This window comes from Octopus sinensis, linkage group LG2 (genome assembly GCF_006345805.1).
Source record: "Octopus sinensis linkage group LG2, ASM634580v1, whole genome shotgun sequence".
Taxonomy (NCBI): Eukaryota; Metazoa; Mollusca; class Cephalopoda; order Octopoda; family Octopodidae; genus Octopus; species Octopus sinensis.
In genome coordinates, this window is record NC_042998.1 from 86,109,692 (window position 1) to 86,127,487 (window position 17,796).

The 17,796-nt window shown below is 37.9% G+C and overlaps 1 protein-coding gene across 1 annotated transcript in view; it reads left to right on the forward strand.

Moving 5' to 3' along the window:
- LOC115225134 (protocadherin Fat 4) overlaps positions 1-17,796 on the forward strand; it is a 549,120-nt gene that overhangs the window by 94,819 nt on the left and 436,505 nt on the right. Inside the window, exons 15-17 of the mRNA XM_036500736.1 lie at positions 5,435-5,533; positions 9,298-9,384; positions 10,910-10,921. Coding sequence (XP_036356629.1) covers positions 5,435-5,533; positions 9,298-9,384; positions 10,910-10,921 — 198 coding nt within the window. The remainder of the gene's footprint in view (positions 1-5,434; positions 5,534-9,297; positions 9,385-10,909; positions 10,922-17,796) is intronic.

Consider the following 17,796-nt stretch of genomic DNA (forward strand, 5'->3'; position numbering starts at 1 on the left):
AAACAACTGCAAGTGGGTGGGGAGCATTACTTATTGAACGCCCCTCGTATGATGAACAAGAGGGGGCTGAGGACTGATCCTTGGTGAACCCCTACTTGTACTCTGAATTCATTGCTATACTTGTTGCCAAACTTCATCTTACTGGCAGCATTCCTGTACATAGCTTGTACAGCTCTCATAAACCACTAATCTACCCTTAGATAAGGAAGCAGGAGACTCTGTCAAAGGTACAGATGTTTATTTTTGGCTAGATATTTCTGCAGTTGCCTAACCAGGAATATAGCATCAGTCATACCCCTGCCTAGCACAAATCTGAACTATATCTCATCTACACTGACTCAATCCCTAATCAATTGATCTATTACCCCTTCTGTGACTTCAATCACCTGGGCCAGTAGTTTAATGCCTTTGTAATTATTCCTGTCCAAGGTGTCACCTTTGCATTTGTAGCAGTTGACTATAATGCTGTTACAATTGATGGGTATGACTCCCTTGTAGACAACCCGGTTAACACATAAAAAGAAAGCTGAATTCCTTATATTCAATTTCAAATGTATGATCAGAAAGTAATGGGAGAATATATGGTCGTAACTTCATTGAAATTGAAGGGAACTCAACTGAGAAAAAATAAGTCTAGTTTTTCTGGTCTCATATTCTCTCCTTTAAGATTTAAAAACCTTAAGTTACTTGAAAACAACTCTAAATGTACCAGCAGAAAATCCACCCAGTGAGCAGTTTCCTGCTAGTCATTATGATAATGATATGCATTTCGTTTGTGTGTTTATTAATTCTTATTTATTTTTCCATGCTGCCATGGGTAAGGTGAACAAGTTATTGAAGCATTAATTTTTAGCTGGATGTTTTACCTGATACTAATCCTTACATGTTTTTCAAGGAATCTCATATGTCACATGGCTTTGAAGACATGAAGCTAGCAGAGAAATGCCAACAAAAATACAGCTTGGATGTTGTGACTTTCGATTAAGCAAGTGCAGATGTAAATAAACTGAGACACACACACCCCTGCATGTATGTGTGCATGTACACACAGGCACAGGCACATGACTAGCTTCTTTCAGTTTCTGTCCACTGAATCCACTCCCAAAATTTTGATTGGCTCAGAGTTAGCCTGCAAAACTTCGTTCAGCTCCATTTCTTCCCTCACTAAATATAAAACTTCAATTATCCGCACTAAGGCACGGTTGCGATACCCCATGGTCGTAACCTCAACCGTGATTTTTCAGTTGTGATTTTTGCTACCCAGGTATCGGTTATAATTTGAATAATCCGTAACAAGATAATTCATTTATCCATTTCATTAAATAAATATATATATATATATATATATATATCATCATCATCATCATCGTTTAACGTCTGCTTTCCATGCTAGCATAGGTTGGACGATTTGACTGAGGTCTGGTGAACCAGATGGCTGCACCAGGATGCAATCTGATCTGGCAGAGATTCTACAGCTGGATGCCCTTCCTAATGCCAACCACTCCAAGTGTATAATGGGTGCTTTTACGTGCAACCGGCATGAGGGCCAGTCAGGCAGTACTGGCAATGGCCATATTCAGATGGTGCTTTTTATGTGCCACCTGAACAGGAGCCAGTCCAGTGGCACTGGCAACAACCTTGCTTGAATGTTTTTTCATGTGCCTCCAGCACAAGTGCCAGTAAGGCGATGCAGGTAACGATCATATATATATATATGTATATTATATCATCATCATCATCATTTTGCATCCATTTTCTATGCTGGCATGGGTTCGACAGTTTGGCATGTAGCTGGCCAGCTGGGAGCTGTCCAGACTCCAATTGTCTGTTGCGGCATGGTTTCTATGGCTCGCCTTTCCTTATGCCAACCACTTAACAGAGTGTGCTGGATGTGCATTTTACATGTTACCAGCATAAGTGCATTTACACAGCACCAGCACAGGTACTTTTTTATGCGGCCCCTACTATTACCCTGGAGGTGTCTGAAGCTTCTATGTGTGGAAGACAGCATTTTACTTAACTTGACATGTCTTATCAAGAATAGCAAATTGCTACATCTCTTTTGTCATTGCCTCAGTGAGGCCCATCTTCCAAAGATCTTTTCTCACCACTTTGTCCCACGTCTTCTTGGATCTACCCCTCCTGCAGGTACCCTTCACAATTAGAGCTTAGCACTTCTTTACACTCTTGTCCTCATCCATACACATCACTTGACCAAACCAGTGCAGCCTTCTCTCTTGCACACAGCATCCAATGCCTCTTATATCCAGTTTCCCTCTTGAATCATATACACTCTGTTGTGTATGCACACTGACATGACTCTTCCAGTGGGGAATGCTAGCTTCCTTTCTTTCAAGCTTTCGGAAGTCCTCTGTAGTCAAAGTACGTTTCACTGCCATGTAACATTGCTGTACATACACAGGCATCATACAATCTGCTTTTCACTCTGAGAGAGAGGCCCTTAGTTATCAACAAAGATAGAAGCTCTCTGAACTTTGCCCAGCCTATTCTTATTGTAGCAACTACACTTTCAGAATTTTCTCCACCACTGCTAAATTGGTCTCTTAGGTAAAAGAAGTTATCTACTACTTGTAATGAGTCCCCCGAGTGTTTGAGGGAATCTGTTGCCTGTAGATTATTAGCGCTTATTGTACCTGCACATCTGCCTCACACAAAGACTCTATTCTCCATTAACCTTCCTGTGATGCCACTTCACTTACTTCTTATATGTTCAAAGCTTGCACTGGGTACAACACATGGAATTTATCCCAACACCCTTCTTACATAACAAGGAGAACCATCTCCCAGATGGGACTTGTGAATTGTCTGTTGAGTCAAGTAAAACCAAAATTGTAGTTGTGGCCAGTGTCCTCTGACTGGTTCTGGTGCCAGAGGCAAATAAAAACCACCATCCAAACTTGGATCCAAACATAATCAAAGCCAGCAACACCTGACTGGTCCCTGTGCCGGTGGCACGTAAAAAGCACCATCAGAATGTGGCTGATGCCAGAACCCTCTGACTGGCTCCCTTGCCAGTCACACGTAAAAAGTACCATCCAAATATGGCTGGTGCCAGTACCCCTGACTTGCTCCTTTGGCGGTGGCATGTAAAAAGCACTATCCTAATGTGATCAATGCCAGGACTGCCTGACTAGCCCCCATGTTGGTGGCACCTGAAAAGCACCATCCAAATGTGGCCAATGCCAGTACCCCATGACTGGCCCCATGCTGGTGGTACATAAAAAGCACTATCCAAACATGATCAATGCCTGGCCTGCCTGACTAGCTCCTGTGTTGGTGGCATGTAAAAAGCACTCTCAGAGTGGTTGGTATTAGGAAGCGCATCCAGCTATAGAAACATTGCCAGATCAGATTGGAGCCTGGTGCTGGCTCTCTGGACCTCAGTCAAACCATCCAACCTATGCCAGCATGGAAAATGGACTTTAAACGATGATGATGATCTGTTCTTCTCACTGTTGCTGTTGCTTTTGTTCAATGTCCTTTGTTTACATCTTCCTGGAAAACTTTCTTTAAAATCTTATAACCAGCTTTGTTAGTAAACTTTTGGATTTTTAAAAAAATTTTTGTTCTGTTCTTGCTTTTTGAAGTTAGTTTTACTAAAACATTTTCCAGATTGATATTTGAGCACTATTTCTTAAACTTAAATGTAACATTGAAAAGTAGAGGTGGGGCATTGCCCTCCATTGCCCCTTTCTTTCCAGTGCCACCTTGGATCTTTCCACCCCACCGAGAGGAGTGGTATTGCCCATTTTGGAAACTACTGGTTTAACCAATACATTAAACAAATGATCATTAGTTTGATAGATAGATATTTAAATAATTGACTAAGTATAAAGAAGTGGAATTGAACCTGAATGTATGTTGTTCTTATCAGCAGTTTGACTCTCCCAAGATAGAACTAAATATATATTGAGAAGTAATGTTTGTCACCACTTCAATATAGCTGTTCTGTATGAACTGACATTACTACCATTCTTTAACCCCCAAGAGGAAGTCTCCTCTAGTAATCTGCACCTAATATATTTTGCAAGCAAGGTTGTGAACCTCTACCATCTTTATGTGACTTGACAGGACCAGCAGACTGTCTGGTTTTGGGCTACTTTTGCCTATCCTCAGTGCTGGATACATGTCTCCTAGTGACAGCAGTAATTCACCCCAGTTTGCAACATATAGAAAAATAAGTGACAATCAGTCACTGATCTTGCAACAAGCAAAGTAACTAGTTAGAAAATCTTTGCAAGAGATGAAATGAGTAACTATACTGAGAAGTAATGTTTGTTGCCACTGCAACATGGCTGTTCCAAATGAACTGGTGTTACCACCATTTTTAACCCCAAGAGGAAGCCCCCTTTGTGTAGAACAGCCATCTTGAAGTGGCAATAAACATTACTTCTCAGTATAGTCACTACTTTCATCTCTTACAGAGATTTGCCAACTGGCTATTTTGCTTGTGAAAAATATATATTGTTATTCAAAATTAATTTGACTTATCCTTTATATTATTAACAGCAGTGATAAAATAAGTTCCGATAATGTAATTTATAATGAGTTCATACAAATGATTACAAAACTGTTGAATGATTGCAAAATTGTAATTTATAATGAGTTCATACAAATGATTGCAAAACTGTTGAATGATTGCAAAATTGTAATTTATAATGAGTTCATACAAATGATTGCAAAACTGTTGAATGATTGCAAAATTGTAATTTATAATGAGTTCATACAAATGATTGCAAAACTGTTGAATGATTGCAAAATTGTAATTTATAATGAGTTCATACAAATGATTACAAAACTGTTGAATGATTGCAAAATTGTAATTTATAATGAGTTCATCCAAATGATTGCAAAACTGTTGAATTATCATATGCATGCATATAGGTGCAGGAGTGGCTGTGTGGTAAGTAGCTTGCTAACCAACCACATGGTTCCGGGTTCAGTCCCACTGCATGGCATCTTGGGCAAGTGTCTTCTGCTATAGCCCTGGGCCGACCAATGCCTTGTGAGTGGATTTGGTAGACGGAAACTGAAAAAGCCTGTCGTATATATGTATATATATATGTGTGTATGTGTTTGTGTGTCTGTGTTTGTCCCCCTAGCATTGCTTGACAACCGATGCTGGTGTGTTTACGTCCCCGTCACTTAGCGGTTTGGCAAAAGAGACCGATAGAATAAGTACTGGGCTTACAAAGAATAAGTCCCGGGGTCGATTTGCTTGACTAAAGGCGGTGCTCCAGCATGGCCGCAGTCAAATGACTGAAACAAGTAAAAGAGTAAAAGAGTAAGAGTATGCTTTTTTGTGATGTAAAAATACTTATATTGAAGAGAAGCTTACACATCAACAAGATCAAATTCATGTTCTTGAAATTGCATGGAATTATAACATTCGATATCTGTTTTTTAAATTCAGGATAACTCAGTAGGTAATATATGTTACTTAAAAATTCTTGACGAAAATGATAATGTTCCAGTTTTCGGAAGTCATCGATATAAAGCAACAATACCAGAGGTAAGAATTTGACATTTTCTTTCAAAAGATTCTCTCTCGTTCTTTCTCCCTCTCTCTTGTTAATGCTTCATGGAAGTGAAGTATTGAACATGACTGCAGAAGGCATAAGAATACTTGAAAGAAATGAGATGCGCATGCATGCTCTACTGGATGTGTCAGATTAATGTACATGTATGACAAAGTGCAAATGTGCTGAGAGAAAAATTGGGCAAAAGAGGTACCAGATGTGGTGTACAAAAGAGAAAACTGCTGATATGGTCTTGTGATGGGTATGGATGAGCACAGCTGCATAAAGAAGTACAGACTGTTGAATGTGGATGGAACTTATGAAAGAAGACGATTCAGGAAAACATGAAATGAAGTAGTGAAGACCAGTGTCAGGTTGTTGAACCTTGCATAAAAGACTGAGCTGATTAGAGATTCAGTGTGCTAAAGAAGCCTCATCAATCTCATAAAAAATGAGGTCAAACAGTCAAACTGTCTAACCCATGCTAGCATGAAAAGTGGACATTAAATGATGATGATGATGGTGATGATATATATATATATATAGCATCAGGTAACCATCTGAGTAAGGATTATGTTGAAATCATAAGATGCAGCATGATAGATGTGAACTATTTTGGTAGATGAACTTATTGAATCAATGATGAATATCACTGGATGGCGAGCAGAGGAATGCCCAACAAACTGACAGCCAGAATCAGTTTCCTTAGATTTTATTCTGAATACAGATTCTGCTTTGTTGACTGCTCCAGTGCACAGTCTGAATTGTTGATATGCCTGCATTTAATGTTCCTTTTTAATTTTGGACATCAACTAGACAATGGCAGCCTTTAATGAAGCTACATTATTATGAAGATGGATATTAGTGTCTCTTTCATCATCATTATCATCATCATCATGATCATCATCATCTTTCAGTGTCTGATTCCATACTGGCATGGATCGGATGATTTGACAAGAGTTGGCCTTGGCTCCATTTGTCTGTTCTGGCATGATTTCTATTTGGCCACTTTTATATGCTTCTATATGGCACCAGCACATAGGACTGGCACAGGCACTTCTACATACCACTGGCACAAGTGCTTTTATATGACACTGGCAATGGTGCTTTTACATAACATTGGCATGGACACTTTTACATGGCACCACCAAAGGTACTTTTATGCGAAACTAGCACCCACAAGTCTGCAAGACTAGGATTTCTTGGCTGAGAGAGAGATGCAGAAGATATGCCTATAGGCATGGACGGCCTTAGTTTTACTTAGCTTAGCATGTTTTCTCAAGCATAGAAAACCCTTAGAAGTCTTGGCCACCTGTCATCTCCTCTTTGAGGCCCAACATCTGAAGATTCTTTCTCACCACTTCACCCATGTCTTCTTGGATCTGCCCCTTCCACATGTTCCCTCCATAATTAGAGATCTTCACTTCTTGATGCAGCTTTCCTCATCCATTGCTCCATGAGATTTAAATCTGGCAAGTTTGGAGGCCACAAGTTTGGTGTTACATGATTGTAACGATTGACTGACATTCATTCTTGGGTTATATGAATTTGAAAGAAAGTGCTGAGTCTATTGAAGTACATGTGGCTTTCTATTGCATACTTAATCCACCTAGGACTTAACAGATCTATCTCCAGCAGCTCAATGTATACTATAGTATTAACTCTAAAATCCTGTCAAAAGATGTGAGGTGGAATGACATGGCATTCACCACTAAGCATTCCTAAATTCATCGCAATTGCTGGAAACTTGGTGTGCATCATTCAATGAAAACAGAAGGATCTGCACTTAACCATCAGGAATTGGAATTTTTCCTGTTAGACTTTTGGCTGTGGATGAAGATTTTTTCATCAGAGAAGAATCAAAGCATGCCATATTTGTAAGGGTTTTAACCTTGTTAAGTAACCACTTGGCAAGGATCAAAGGATTTTTCTGTGTCTTTGCAGACATCAATTGGCCTCTCCTCAGTACTTGTATCAAATGTCCTCATGCACCAGTTTTGATAGTCTGTTCTGACACCTAAAGTTTTTTGGCTATAGCCCTCATAGATTTTGTGGAATCATCATCAATAATGTTTTGAACCCATTGGATGAATTGCAGTGTCGTTATAGTGTAAAAATGTTTAGAATGCTTTTTTCTCTTTGATACGTTTGAAACATCCCTGCCAGAGTCTTCCATTTCTATTTGAACTTTACGTGCAAAGATCTTGCAACATGTAGAAAGCTGGTAATTTCTACATTGATGCATTCCACATATATCGCAGCAATAACTGCATATCTTTTCATTTTTTGTGTCAGCACTTTATCTACCATGGATAATAGGAAAGAAATAAAATTCTTTTAATTGATTTAAGAGAATAATAAACTGATAATTATTTAGTGTCCTGAAATACTTCTCACACCCATTGTATATTAGATTGGTAAGGAAGCTCTGTTGCATTTCAAGATAGAAAAGTAAATAATTATTTGGTTTTAATTGATATTTTTTATCAAGATAGTATATTCTCTCATTCTTGATAACATAATTCCAATCATTTGGGTGAAAAATTTTTCAAGTTTCATTTTTAAGCTGATCACAATTGTTAGATATTTATAGATTGTTTTCACTCTAATAAATGTTGCAATGGTCTGAAAAGATAATAGAGGGAACAAAATCGGTAGAGTAAGGATGGTGAGGTAAAACTTCCATATTTAAGGCAGTAATCCTTTCATGAATGACTTCAGTAGGATATGATTTTGTGTTATTATGTTGGAGCAACACCTCTGTACATTTGATTAATGAGGAATACCTTTGCTGCAATTTTTTTGTGTGCAATGCTTCCACCTGATAACAGTATTCCTCTGCATTTTACTTTAACACTTAATAGTATGAAACATCCTTTATACCCAACCAAACAGAGCACATTTTTAGCTGTTGTAAATGTTTGAGGATGGATTCTCTTTTTTCATTTTTGTTAAATATAATTATAGAAAACCAACTTTTCACCACCTGTGATGATTCTATCCAGGAAAGGTTTTGTAGGTAGTCTACTCTTCAATAATGAGCAGAAAACAACTTTATGATTAAGCTGATAAGCAGTCAAGTGATGAGGCACCCATTAACCAAATTTAGATACTTTTCCTCGTTCATGCAAGTGTTTTGTGATCAAAATGTGACTTCACTTGAACTGTTTTGCCAATTTTCATGTAGTTTCCCTTGGGTTTTCCTCAACTATGGTTTCCAGAAGCTCAATATCGACAGAACATGGCCATGCAGATCAAGGAAATATGTGAAAGAAATATTTCCTGAGTAAAACTAGCCAAACCATCATTGGAATGTCCAGACACTTCAAGCTTTGTTTTCACAGACAGAATGAATATTTCTTGTTTCCATTGCTTATTTTGAATTCATACAATATGCAGTGTCTGTTATGGGTCTGATCTAAACTAATTTTAAAAGGTAAAGTAAATCATACAAATTTAACCATTATATTATAAAGTAATCTGTGAAGAATAAAGCATTAAAGTGTAAAACTTAATGTTTATTTGACAATAAGTATTGAAAAAGTACCCTGAAGTGATTGTGTTAAAAATGTTACAGGACCTTCTTTCTGACCTAATGTTTATATATGTATTGCTTTCATAGCAAAGACATTTGTGGTAGGGGGGAATTGTTTTCTGAAATGTGTCATCTTTATCATAGAATGAATTAATATGAAAACTAGTGAAAAAAAAATATTTGCTGAAATATATTTTCTTAATATTTTGCTTTTTTTTGCAGGATTTTACAGTAAACAATACAATACCAAATTTGCAGATAACAGCTACTGATGCTGATCACAATCCCACTCTAAAATATTCTTTGATAGTAAGGATACTGGTTTATTTTTTGCTTTATACTCACAAGTCATTCAATGTATTTTAACATGAAAGTAGCTAAATTAAACCAACCTGTACTTTAGGCAGTTTCACTTTCCCAAGATGATTCTTAATACAATTTACTGAAACCAAATTCATAGGTTACTACTTTGATACACAGCCTTCATAACTGATGTAATCATAAGAATTGCTTCATGCTTGTGTTTAGTCTAAGTTGGTCGCAATGGTTTAAGTCTACTTAACAGTAGATAGTTACCATGGACATGGGGACGTGGGTTGCATTGTTTACTGATGTAAACTGATGATTTTGTTTGTTGTCTGCAGTTCTGAGTTAATTTCCTCTGGTTAGCAGGCAATTTTAAATACAGTGGAACTTAATCCTAAAAGAGATTTAGCTTTTACCTACATAATGTTATAGAAACAACAATGGAACATTTGCTCTGTGGAGTCTTGAACTACAAAAATGAAGATGAATAATTTGCTCAGCCAAATTTTGATACACCTATCTCTGTCCCTCTATACTTTTAATCACTGAAATGGCACAAAACTGCACCCAGTCAATACTATTTCTCCCAGCATGGAAAACAGACTTTGAATAATGATGATGATGATGATATCTATGTATATGGTTCATATATGTATGTGTGTGTCTACACACACATATAATTGTCTGTAAAGTCACAAGAGGGACTGAAGGATGACGAGTTTAGTGCATGTCATATATCAGATTAACTTAAATATTATGAATCCACTCTTTATATAGGGATGAATCACAATTTCTTCTGGAATGATTGATCAAAAATTGTTTTAAGCTGGACATTTAGACACATGCACACACTTCTATCACTTTTTCTTGCCATTCCATATACCTCACTAATTTTCTTCTCTTACTAAAGCAGAAAAGTAATTTCCTTCTTTGTACAGTTGTTACTTTTTCTTTTTCCATTTTTTTTCTCATTTCATCTCTCACTTCTGTATTAACACCATTTCACACCAATACCCTTACACACACTATTCACATTCCTCCTATCTTCTTTCCACCCTCACACTTGCACCCACTGCTACCTCCTCACTTCTATATTTTACTTGCTCACAATATAATTACTCATGTACACCAACCATCCACACATCTCCACTATCCCATGCCATTACATCCAACACTTATATTTTGCCAATATAAGAAATTATTATTAGTATAATTTTTTGATTGATAACTAGTTCTTTTGGGTTACTTGTCAAATGTCTGGTAATAACATGTTACAAAAGCTGTCATGAAGGTTTCTCAAAGTTCTTTTCAATTTTATTTAGGCCTTATAAGTTAAAAACAGATTTAGTTTTGTCTTGTTAAATAAGATGTTGCAGCAAATAATATTCATAACTGTCTGAAAACCAACTCTTTTAATGCACACCTCTGAGTTTCATTGTCTTAAAATATCTTCTCATCTTAAAAAATATCTTTTGTATTATTCTTGTTATTCACTATTCTTATAAATGTTTATTTGTTTCAATTTCAGCCTGCTGGCCAGGTGAGTTTAACTTTGATTTGATATTTATTCTAACGTCTTCCATGATGGTATCCATAATGGTATCAAATATGCTCTTAGAATCTACTTGAAATCAACTCTTTGGGGAAATATAAAATTTGTTGAAGTTGAAATTTGCTGGTGATTTTTGTTCCTCTGGCAAGACCTGTGTTGTTGGTGTTTTGTAGCTACTGTGGTAGTGATTGTGGTCAACACCTCTGCTTTTGTTGGCGTTGTTGTCTCTCATGTAGTATTTGCTGTTGGTGTTTTTGCTGGAGACCTCTCTGCTTTCTTTTCTTGGGGTTGCCTCTGTAGTTGGGGTTGCTTCAGTTGTTTGTGGTGTGAGTGGCGCTTGTATCAAGGAGGTAGTGTCCTCCTTCTGTTTTAGTCAAAAGGCTTTCAGGTGGTTATTTTGTCCACATTGATAGCATCTTGGCCTTCTGTCCTCAACAGTGACATTCAGCATAGTGCCATCTACAAGTCTGAGTTGATCAGGAATTTGTTTCAAAATGTCTTGGTTTATTTGGATCATTATTTGAAATACCTGACCAGTCCTGTTGCTTTTTCCTTATTTCTTGACTTGGATAATTCTGATTTTATCCTCCTAGTGAAGAAGGACAGCCATGATAATTCAGCAAACATTCATTTCTGATAGTATCTCCAGTATTTTTATCTTGTTGACACTCTGTCCCAAGTATGTTTGAACTAGGATAAGCTCACTGTTTCTCAGTCGGGCTGTTGAATGCTGTTTTGCTATGCCTTCTGTAGCAAATCTGACTTCAGTTGTGTCATATTTCTTACTTCTCACCAGATAAGTTACGTCTTTTCAAATGGGTTGCAAGCATTTTTCAACTGCTTGCTTTCTGGCAGTTTCTATACATCTATTTTTTAATGATATAGTTTTGTACACTATGGCATGTTTGTTCATTTTCTCTGATGGTGTGTTTATCAAAATGCTTCTTTTGCTTTTTCTTTTTAAAATGTTTCTGTGAGAGGTTCTACTGAAATATTTATAAACTCATTGCTTGGTTTTGCTATTGAACTGAGAAACCTTGGCTGTTTAATGCATTGGGTTGCTGTTGTTGTTGTTGGGTGTTCAATGTCTTAGAGTTAGTGGTGGTAGTGGGAGCGCTTGGATTCACAGATGTTGCGACTCTAGTAGCATCCATTAACTGAATTTCCTTGCTCTTTTCCCCTTTTTTTCTCATTTCTTTTCTTCTTTTTCCTTCTGATGCTCAATGTTGCACATGCTTGCAAGACTTTGGTCTTCCCTCTCTCTGCCTTTTTAGGCATGGAGTGGGCAGAGTCAGTTAATATTTACATCTTTTGTCTGTCTTCCAACAACAGAGGGAGGAAGTCAAAAAGAAAGGAAGAGCAGACACTCTTCTCCAAGGCTATTTTTACAAATTTTAAAAATCGAAAAATGAAAAATTAGAGATTTTAAACTGAAAATTCACCCTAAAAGTGGAAAAGTCCCACCTAACCGCTCTGCTCAGAAATGTTGGCTTGGCCACAAAAATGTTGTAAAAAATTTTCAGATACAACAATATCTGCAAAAATTGCACAAAAACTTACAGTTCACAAACATGTTCTTCTTCTTTGAAATCAATGAGCAGAGTCCAAATAATAATAATAATAAAATAATAATAATAATAATAATAATAATAATAATAATAATAATAATAATGATAATAATAATAGTAATAAGAAGAAGAATAAGAATTTTAAGGCCACGTGTTTGTTGAACAACACAGAAAATCTATCATTGAAATGAAGCAAGAAGTTCTGAATGAGCTTGCAGTTGTAGGCCATACAACTATGAATGATAGGGAACCACTCCATAAACTCTCAAAGGCACACCAACATAAAACACAAATAAAAATTGGCAACTGCATTACACAAGAAATCATACACCAACTAAAACCCGATCTTAATAAATTAAATGAAATTATTTGCTCTGTCGCTAAGGTAATCGAAAGATGCTGTTTAACACCCAAAAAGGCAACAATACCAAATTCGAAAAGAAAATCAAACTGGAGGAGTAGAATTGAAACTGAAATTGAATCATTGTGAAGGGAGATATCAATATTAACTGAGATAATATCTGGAAATGATGTAAGATCAAGAAAAGGCAGGAAGATTGTGAGAAAATATGGACACTCAACAAGAGAACTAATGTCAGCGAAAGAAACACTTAAACAAAAAGTTCAAGCAAAATCTCAGAGAATACGCAGATTTGAAAAAAGAATCAAATTCTACAAACAAAATAAGATGTTCAAATCCAATGCCAAATCATTTTACAGGGGAATAGGGAAAGAAAAAATGACCATTGAAAATCCACCCCTAATGGAAGAAGTTGAAAACTTTTGGAGTGATGAGAAACCATACAATGAAAATGCAGAGTGGATCAAACGCACCCAAGATGACTACAAAAATCTACAAGAACAGGTATGGAAAGACATCTCAATCGCCGACCTAAGGAGGGCACTAACGAAGGCTCATAAGTGGAAATCCCCTGGTATTCATAGAGTACCAAATTTCTGGCTCTCATCACTCTCGTCCGCACACAAAATGTTAGTAATACTATTTAATAGTATTATGAAAGACCCGAAAAAAACACCACATTGGATGGCAAATGGTATTACTTACCTCCTCCCCAAAAATAACAAAACGAAAGAACCAAAAAACTACTGGCCTATAACATCTTTATCTACTACCTATAAGATTTTGACATCTATTCTAGTAGAGAAAACATATACGTTTATGGAAGAGAATAACCTCTTTCCCACTGAACAAAAAGGATGCAGATGAGGCTCATACGGATGCAAAGATCAGCTCCTAATTAATCGTATGATCCTTGAGAACTGCCATAACAAGCGCAGAAATCTCAGCTCTTCATGGTTTGATTATAAAAAAGCCTTTGACAGCATACCGCATTCGTGGATTCTGAAATCGCTGGACATTTTCAAAATTTCTCCTGTGATTTCAGATTTTTTAAAGTATAATATGTCACTATGGAACACGAAGCTCCAATTATATCACTCTAATAGAGTATTGCGCTCAAACAACATTAGCATAAACTGTGGAATTTTCCAAGGTGACTCACTTTCACCACTAATTTTCTGCATAGCACTAATACCACTCTCAAGTGAACTGAATAGAACAGGATATGGCTACAAAATCGACAACAGGAAAATAAGCCATCTATTTTATATGGATGATTTAAAGCTATATAGCAAAAATGATGAAGAGCTTAAAGGATTATTACATACCGTGAAAGGATTCAGTGATGATATCGGGATGGAGTTTGGCCTTGAAAAGTGTGCCAAAGTCACTTTTAAGAAAGGGAACTTGGTAAAGCCTAGTTCAATCGAATTAGATATTGAAACAGTAATAAAGGAACTTGAGCAGGAACAAACCTACAAATACCTAGGAATAAATGAAGGCTCTGGTATCCAGCATGCAAGCATGAAAGAGAAGGTTAGGAAGGAATGTTATAGAAGAGTTCGAGCAGTCCTGAAGTCTGAACTGAATGCATATAATAAGGTGTTAGCCATAAATTCCTTAGCAGTACCAGTTGTTCTTTATAGCTTCAATATGCTTAACTGGAATACCAGTGAAATAATGAAAATTGACAGAAAGATCCGCAAGCTACTGACTTGTAATAAGATGCACCATCAAAAGGCAGACATGGATCGCCTTTACCTTCCCAGAACTCAGGGAGGTCGAGGTTTGATCCAGCTTGAACTTACATACAAAACCACCACAATCAGACTAGCCAAATACCTTGAAGCAACCAAAGATTGGATGCTAAAACTTGTTGAAAAACATGAAAGACTGAAAAGACTTCACTCTATTCTCAAAGAGAGCAAAAAATTCGCTGCTGATCTCTTAGATACCCACCAGATTGATCAGGCTGAAGGAGATGCGCCAACTGCAGCTGCAAAGAAAATAAAATTAATTGCAAAGACAAAAGCACATGAAAATTTAGCTAGCAGATGGGAACAGAAACCTCTCCATGGCAAGTATGTGGTCCGTAGAAAACAAGCTGATGTCGACTAGAAATACACACACCATTTGTTACGAAGCTCAGGGCTAAAAACAGAGAGTGAAGGTTTCATATTAGCTGCTCAAGACCAAAGCTTATTAACCCGGAACTACCAAGCCAATGTGATAAAAAATGGAGCTGACCCAAAATGCCGATTCTGTAACAATGAGATTGAAATAATAGACCACGTAATCTCAGGGTATAGAGTCTTAGCACCTGCAGAATATAAATCAAGACATGACAGAGTCGGCCAGTATTTACATTGGACAATATGTCGGTATTATAAAATCAAAACCACTGACAAATGATATAAACACCATCCTGAAGCTGTGACTGAGGGAGAAAATGTGTCGATTCTATGGGACTTCACCATACAGACCAACAAGACTATAAAAGCTAATAAACCGGATATTATTATAAAAGATCAGACAAAAAAGATGTGTTTATTAATTGACATGAGTATCCCTTGCAATCACAATATAGCGGCAAAAGAATTTGACAAGATTAGTAAATATAAAGACCTGCTTATAGAAATTGACAAAATGTGGCATCTCAAGGCGACTACAGTACCAGTGATTGTAGGATCTCTAGGAATGATAAAAAAAGGTACTGAAACCTATTTGAAAATGATTCCAGGCTTACCATCCCTACAGGAAGTGCAAAAAATCGTATTAACTGGAACAGCTCATGTTCCAGTGAATGTTCCATTATCACTGTGAAAACAACATCCATCCATGAATTTATTTATTTATTAATTTTTAAATACATATTTTATCTGTGAATTTGCGTATGTAATCTGGGAATGCATACAATGAGCTACTCTGCCCTAGGTGTATGGAAAACACTCGGTGAGAAACGGAAGAAAATTTGAAGAAAGAAGGAAAAATGTAATAATAATAATCATCATCATCATCATCATCATCATTTAACATCCGCTTTCCATGCTAGCATGGGTTGGAGGGTTCAACTGGGGTCTGGGGAGCCCGAAGGCTGCACCAGGCCAGTCAGATCTGGCAGTGTTTCTACAGCTGGATGCCCTTCCTAACGCCAACCACTCCGAGAGTGTAGCGGGTGATTTTATGTGCCACCGACAATAATAATAATAATAATAATAATAATAATAATAATAATAATGTTTCTTTATTAGCCACACAGGGCTGAACACAGAGGGGACAAAATACAAAGTAGAGCTTTTCTTTTTGGGAAGAAAAAAAAATGGGGGTAGGTTTTCGACCAAAAGGGATCATAAAAAAACGATCAATAGGGATCATGTATCACAGAAATATCATGATGTAAAGTGTAAAGGGGGAAACAGATAAGGTTTATCCATGGAAAGAAAAGCCTATGGAAAAGACCATGTTAACCTTGGTCAATAATGTCACATATTAACACATTTATTTGCAAGTAAGTAACTCTCTGTTTTAAATTTTCCTGGGTTCATAGGATTATGCTCAAGGTGGCTTCGTCATTCATACATGTCATCCTTGCTACATTTACCCATCTTTTTTGAAACATTCGCTAGACAAAACTTGCCTCTCTACTCTCACTTTCCTTTTCAAGTGATACTTGAAGAAGTTGATGAGAGATTGACCAGAGAGGAAAGTGCTTGTCTCTAATCCTTTCAGACACGTCCACCAGATACATTATTTCGCCTTAGTCACAAGTATGATGAAAATAGCTCTTCCTTCCCATTTGAAGGAAGGAGGTGTGACGATATTGATAATAGACTTGGCTGATAAACTGACTCATCCCACACGTGACAGCAGTCATTCGACATAAGCTCACTGGTTGGAAATGGTTGGACACTGCACGAGTGCGTGCAGAATGGTTTCATCGCTCTGACCGCATCTTGGGCAGGTTGGCCCCGTGTTTCTCAAGCCGTGTCTGTAGAGCTTATCCCGAATGGGTAGTGCTCGGTAGCACTGCCAGGCCAGGGATCTCTGGAAGTTGTCCATAGGTCCTAGCCCAAAAGTCGTCTTGAACAGGCAGGTCAGGTATTCCTCGTTGATGCCCATGTTTGCCCTGAGATCGTCGTCGTACCTCCCCTCCACTAATACCCTATAGAATGCTTTGGTTGTATTGAAGTCTCTCAAGATCGACCCGGGACGGCATAGTTGCTTGAGAGCAATGCGATACTTGTGGTGCCGTTTGCCCTTCTTCGGCCTCTTTTTGATCCATGACTGCAGTTTGGTCATGGAGATGAGCTGCGGGAAAGCGTGCCTCACAAACGGCGACCACACCTGTTCACCATCGTCTATGTAGAGCCGGAGATGTCGCAGTCTCAGCACGTGTCTGTGCATCATCAACCACGGCATGCCCAGCCCTCCTTTTAATGGGTGTTGACAACAAATGGATTGCCTGACCATCGGGATGCATCTTTTCCACAAGAAGCGGAAGAGAATGTGTTCTAGTTTGGTGATGGTAGGGTCAGGACAAGGCACGACGGTCAGTGGGTAGTAGATGATGGATGCGATGTATGTGTTTGCCACCTCTGCCCAACCTTTTAGGGACAGTTTCCTCTCGGCCCATTGCCAGGCGAAAGTGACCACCCTACTCATTATCTTGTTCCAGTTCTTCTCCATTTGGAGGTCCGGACCAAACCAGACCTTGAGCAACTCGACCGGACCATCAGTCCAGTGTCCCATGATGGAGGCACTGGTGGACGGCATGGGCTTGGTTCTCCAGGTACCAAGCCGCGAGATCACTAACTTTTCCCGGATGATTATTGCTCCTTTACCACTTCGTAGTCTTTCAGTGTCTCACCGACCAGCTTGATGTGCTTGTGGCTAGACACTATGATGGTGACATCGTCCGCGTATGCAGACATGCT